The sequence below is a fragment of the Lycium ferocissimum genome, chromosome 9 (genome assembly GCF_029784015.1).
Source record: "Lycium ferocissimum isolate CSIRO_LF1 chromosome 9, AGI_CSIRO_Lferr_CH_V1, whole genome shotgun sequence".
Lineage (NCBI taxonomy): Eukaryota > Viridiplantae > Streptophyta > Magnoliopsida > Solanales > Solanaceae > Lycium > Lycium ferocissimum.
This window is the reverse complement of record NC_081350.1, coordinates 22,648,744-22,654,980: the sequence shown is the minus strand read 5'-3', so window position 1 is coordinate 22,654,980 and position 6,237 is coordinate 22,648,744. Positions and strand designations below refer to the sequence as shown.

The window sequence follows — 6,237 nt, the reverse complement described above, 5'->3', positions numbered from 1 at the left end:
GTTAAGTAGATAGTTCGCCCACTAGGGGAATTGTGTGGGTGCCACTCACGGCTGTTTGGGTCGTGACATTCCATTTTTTGAGTAGTGAAATAAAATTTATCTTTCCTGACGCATTTCAATTCCAAATACTTGACTTGTTTCTCAAATGATCTGAATTTGCTTATGCACTCAAGTCTGTAATGACTAGTGTTGTCACGATGAGTGCCTGAGTTGTATTCAAGGCAGACCACTACTAACCTTTCAAATCTCACTTAGGTAGTGGCGTCTTGTATCAAAATCAACTTTACTTCTCGTGAAATGTTCATTTATTCGATTCAAAGAATTTGAGGACTTGTTCCATTTATTGGTTCTTGCAATTATACTATTATTCTTATTCAAAGTTTCTTGAAGACTTTTATTCAGTTCATGCTGAGTATACAACTCATTTTTTACCGTTTTCAGTCCATCTTCAACCACAACTTGATTTATGTTAACATTCTCTTTGTTTTTCAAAACATCAGTTTCATAATTTTAAAGTTGGGCTTGTGGATTCTAGTCCGAAAACTTGCTTCTTAAGAGTTTGATTATAATTGTATAGTTATCACAAAATAGACTCTTTCCTAGAATAGGACTTAATTACTGATTGTATATTTATTACAATATATATTCCTTCCTAGGGTATCAAGCTGTTGAGCCATACGATGAAATTTTGGGAGAGAGTGGTGGAAGCGAGGATGAGGAAGTTAGTTTCTATTTCGGAGAACCAGTTCGGATTCATGCCGGGGCGTACAGAAGCCATTCACCTTGTGAGGAGGTCAAAGTGGAGCAAAAGATAGGGACCAAGAAGACTGACTTGCACATGGTGTTTGTCGACCTTGAGAAGGTTTACGACAAAGTCCCAAAAGAGGTGCTATGGAGATGTTTGGAAGCTAGAGGTGTTCCTGTAGCATACATTAGAGCGATTAAGGACATGTATGATGGAGTCAAGACCGAGCGACGACGGCAGAAGAGGTGACACGAACACTTTCCAAATACGACGGGCACGTATGTGGGTCCGCGCTTAGCCCGTTTCTGTTTGCTGTGGCAATGGACTCTATGACAAGCCACATATAAGGAGAGGTACCGTGGTGAATGTTGTTTGCAGATGAAATTATGCTTATTGACGAGTCGCGGAGCGGTGTTAACGCGAGACTGGAGGTTTGGCGACAGACTTTGGAGTCAAAGGGTTTTAAGTTGAGCAGACTAAGTTACGCAGTACTTAGAGTGCAAGTTCGGATGGGAGTCAAGTAGAGGATAGGACGTGGCAACCGGATACCAGTCATCCCGAAGAAAGAGAGTTTCAAGTACTGGGGTCGATCATCCATGGGACCGGCGAGATCGACGACGATGTCACACATCGTATTGGAGCGGGATGGATGAAATAGAAGCTCGCATCGGGGGTGTTGTGCGATAAGAAGTGCCGCCTATTCTAAAGGAAAGTTCGCAGCGTTGGTTAGACAGCTATGTTGTATGGGACCGAATGCGGCCAATTAAGAAAACGCATGTCCGTAAGATGAAGGTAGCGAGATGCGGATGCCGAGACGGATGTGCGCATACCAGGAGAGATAGGATTCGGAATGAAGTGATTCGGGATAAGGTGGGTATGGCCCCTGTGGTGGATAAGATGCGGGAAGGGAGGTTGAGGTGGTTCGGCCATGTGCAGCGGAGATGCGCTAATGCGCCCGTAAGGAGGTGTAAGAGGATGGCAGTGGTGATCTTGAAGAGAGGGAGGCGTAGGCCAAAGAAGGCCTGGAGAGAGGTGATTCGGCAGGACATGGCGTTACCCCAGCTTACCGAGGACATGACCGGTGATAGGAGGGGGTGGAGGTCGAGTATCAGGATAGAGGGCTAGTGGGGGGCCGGGAGGTTTCCTTTCTCGTATTAGGAGTATTTTTAACCTACTTCTAGGTGTTGGTCTTGTCTATCTTTGCTGTTTTATCATGACTTCGTTGCTCTTGCTATTTCTCATTTTCACATGGTTTTGATTTGCTTGTCCGTATCTGACTCTTTTCCCTTATTTTCCTTGTTTTCTTTTGAGCTGAGGGTCCTTCGGAAATAGCCTCCCTACCTTTCAAGGTGGGGGTAAGGTCTGCGTACACTTTACCCTGGCCAGACCCCACAGTGTGGGATTCAACTGGGTATGTTGTTGTTGTTGTATATATTCCTTCCTAGAATAGACTTTGATTGTATAGTTATTACAATATATACTCCTTAGAATAGGACTTTAACCCTACAGTTGTATAGCTATAAATATTCCTATGGTATTATTGTATAAGCATAGAAAATAGTTCTAAAAGTCTTGCGTTTATTCTATCATGGTATATAGAGCCAAAATCTAATTTTTTTTCTTGTGCTCTATATTCCTCTACACAGGTACTTTGCTACCTTCTTGTTTCTCTGTTTTCTCTAGATAGGTACCCTATACCTTTTTTTTTTTTCTCTCAGTCTTATTTTATCGCTCCATGGATTTGAAATCATCCTCGCACGATTTGCTCTCCACAAAATTGGACAGTTTCAATTTCGCTCTATAGGAATTCCACTTTGGAATCTTTGTTCAAGGCAAGGGCCTTTTGGGTTGTTAGATGGTTCTACTCGTCACCCAACAGATCCAAAAGAGTTAGATCTCTGGAAATTAAGTAATGCAAAGGTAATCTCTTGGATGCTGAATTCGGTACATGCTGACATTGCTATGGGACTTAGACCATTTAGTCGTGCTTCTGAGATGTGGCTCCACCTCCGCACAGTCTATCAACAAAGAAATCTTGCACAAGAATTTGAAGTGGAGCGAAACATTGCCGAGTATACACAAGGGGCCAAGAATGTTCGCTCTTTTTACGCTAGCTTGCAATCACTCTGGTCAGAACAAGATCAATTTTCTGGGCAGAATATGTCTACGGTTGGGCTCAAGAAAATCCTGAAAGAATGGGAGAAGACAAGGATGGTGCAATTCTTAATGAAACTCAGGCCTGAATTTGAGTCGATTCGTGGTAGTTTGTTAAACAGAGAAGTCACACCTACTATGGACGTTGTGTTGGCAGCCGTCTTGCGTGAAAGACCCGGGCTGGAACTCAGGCTGCCATGGAGTCCACGCCATTACCTGCTGTTGCATTACTTGCAGAAAAATCAGATGGTGTTGCTTCCACAGGAAATACTAAGCGAAGTGTCCAATGCTATTAATGCCACGACTTCGGTCACATAGCAGCCAATTGTCCGAAGAAGAAAAAATCTTGTGCTTATTGCAAAATTGCTGGCCATCATATTTCAGACTGTCATCGTCATCCAAACCGTTCATGACCTCTCACCAAGCATATCAGACAGACGTCACTGCACCACCTGGTTCCTCTTCTGCTGGTCGTGATCTCAAAAGACTAATTCGAGATTCTATAGCAGTTGCCCTTCCCGCTGTCGTCTCAAGTGCACTCTCGACTTCCTCTTCAGGTGCAATTAATTCTATTAAATCTACTTAGCATCTCGATTCAGGTGCTTCCAATCATATGACGGGAGATTTGTCTCAATTTTCTTCATTATCTGATGATGTTTCTAAACATGTTATTCATACGGCAAATGGGCACACATTGCCCGCGTCGGGTATTAGTTCTGTTGGAAATCTGTCTAACGTTCTTTATGCACCTAATTTGAAGGCTAATCTTGTTTCAGTTGGTCAACTAGTTGATCAAAATTGTGTTGTGAAATTGTCACCTAATGGTTGTGTTGTTTAGTCTCAAGCTCCCTTTTCCATCTAGTTCATCTGGTTATGAAGATCCGTTCGATTTAGTGCATAGTGATGTTTGGGGTCCTTCTCCTATTTTGTCAAGGATGGGATATAAGTACTTTGTTTTATTTATTGATCATGTATCTAGATACACATGGGTGTTTTTTATTTGAAATAAATCTGAGGTTCCGACTCTTATTATGAATTTTATTGAGTATGTTCATACACAATTTCATAAAACTATAAAAATATTTCGTTATGATTCTGGGGGAGAGTACATTAAGACTAATCTTGTTGAGTTTTTCAAAAACAAGGGAATTATAGCCCAACGGACTTGTCCTCATTCTCTAAAACAAAATGACATCGTAGAAAGGAAAAATCGACATGTTTTGGAAACTACATTGGCTCTTTTGGGTACGTCTAATATGCAAAGAGTTTCGGCTCGAAGTCAGACATACTTCTGTCTATTTGATCAATAGACAAACTTCCCAATCATTGGCAATGAGACTCCGTACTTCAACTTATTTCACAGGGAGCCTAATTATTCTCACTTGCGAGTTTTTTGTTGTGTTTGCTTTGTCCATCTTCTAGCACATGAATGGCATAAGCTTTCGGCAAAGGCAGCACAATGTATTTTTGTTGGCTACAGCAACACGCAAAAGGGGTATCTATGTTATTATGCCTTTCATCATCAACTCCGAGTATCTAGACATGTTATTTTCTTTGAGGATCATTTTTCTTACAAACACGATTCTAAAAAGCATGATTCCGAATCTGTTTCTTTTATGTACATGTTTGATGATGATGTGGTAGCTACTGATCCTCGCTTGACCCTCTGGAACAGCCCGTGAACTATGATAACAATGATCCCCAACTCTCTTCTCCTTCCAATATCTACTCTTCATCCACATCGTCAACTTCGAAAGAGGTTTCATCCCATTCAGTTGCTCCCCATGCCGGTCTGGAAGAACAAACCATCACGCACCTAAACGGCTCGGTTACTCTTCGGGGAAATTTGGTAAGTCTTATGCCATGCATACTACATTACATTCTGTTGACATTCCTACATCTTACTCACAGGCTCCTACACAAACCTGTTGGAAAGAGGCAATGTCGGAAGAGCTTCGTGCACTAAATGAGAATTATAATTAGGACTTCGTTGATAAACCAGCAGATGGAGTTCTCATTGGAAGTAAGTGGGTGTATTCCATTAAACTTAAGGCGAGACGACAATTAATCTTAGTCGATTGGTTGCTCAAGGGTACAAACAAAAGTATGGCATGGATTATGAGGAGACATTTACACCTGTTGCTAAGATGACAACGGTACGAACATTATTAGTTATGGCTTCGATAAAAGGCTGGACCTTACATCAGATGGATGTGAAAAATGCCTTTCTCCATGGCGACCTACAAGAAGTTGTGTTTATGAAACTACCATCTGGATGTGTTTTACCAAGACCAAATGTAGTTTGTCACCTTCATAAATCTCTGTACTACTTAAAATAGGCTCCCTGAGCTTGGTTTAATAAATTTCGATCGATGATTCAAAACTGAAGGGCTTTTCTCAGAGTTCTTCAGATCATTCCTTGTTTCTTCGTACTTCTCCGACAGGTATCACAATACTTCTCATTTACGTTGACGATATCATTATCACAGGAAATGATCCAGATAATATTATGAAGTTGAAAGAGTTCTTGCATGCCTCATTTAAGATGAAGGGCTTGGGATGACTGACATACTTTCTTGGGCTTGAGGTTTTAGACTTGCCTACTGGGATCATGCTTACACAACAAAAGTATGCTAGTAATCTTGTTGCGACGGCTGGTCTTACTGATGACAAGGTTGTATACACCCCGATGGAGATTAATACGAAGTACAAGGAGGCAGATGGAGAACCATTCAGTGATCCTACATTGTATCGGCAGTTGGTGGGATCATTAGTTTATCTCACTATGACAAGGCCGGACATCTCATATGCAGTACAAGTTCTAAGTCAGTTTGTGGCTAATCCTTACCGTGTACATTACACTGCATTACTTTGTGTCATTCGATATGTTCGGGGTTCTATGAGTCGAGGTGTTCTCTTCCGTTCCGATTCTCCTTTATGTCTTGAAGGATATATTGATGCAAATTGGGCTAGTTGTCCAGATTCTCGTCGCTCCATTACTGGTTGGTGCATGTTTCTTGGCACATCCTTGATATCCTGGAAATGTAAGAAACAATCTTGTACGTCTAAATCATCTACGGAGACTGAGTATCGGGCTATGTCGGCAACAAGTTTAGAAATTGTTTGGCTATAACGCCTATTATTTGAGTTCGGTGTTGCTTTTACGACTCCTATAGTGTTACATGCTGATAACACTAGTGCGATTAAAATAGCCACAAATCCGGTGCAACATGAAAACACAAAGCATATACAGGTGGACTGCCACTACATTCGGGAATTGGTCGTCGATCGGCTCATCACTCTACAATACATTTCTTCTCATGATCAGCTTGCCAATT

The 6,237-nt window shown here is 41.6% G+C and overlaps 1 protein-coding gene across 1 annotated transcript; it reads left to right on the top strand.

Moving 5' to 3' along the window:
* Window positions 1-5,010: 5,010 nt before the first annotated feature.
* On the top strand, window positions 5,011-6,032 carry LOC132031666 (uncharacterized mitochondrial protein AtMg00810-like). The gene is made up of 3 exons (XM_059421614.1): window positions 5,011-5,196; window positions 5,289-5,343; window positions 5,494-6,032. Exons 1-3 carry the CDS (start codon window positions 5,011-5,013, stop codon window positions 6,030-6,032), a joined length of 780 nt encoding a protein of 259 aa, XP_059277597.1.
* The last annotated feature ends 205 nt before the right edge of the window (window positions 6,033-6,237 follow it).

Coding starts and splice junctions, on each gene's coding strand:
- LOC132031666 (XM_059421614.1), top strand. CDS start 5,011: ATGGATTATGAGGAGACATTTACACCTGTTGCTAAGATGACAACGGTA. Junction 5,197..5,288: donor GTGTTTTACCAAGACCAAAT/GTAGTTTGTCAC, acceptor TCAAAACTGAAG/GGCTTTTCTCAGAGTTCTTC. Junction 5,344..5,493: donor TCTTCGTACTTCTCCGACAG/GTATCACAATAC, acceptor TTGAGGTTTTAG/ACTTGCCTACTGGGATCATG.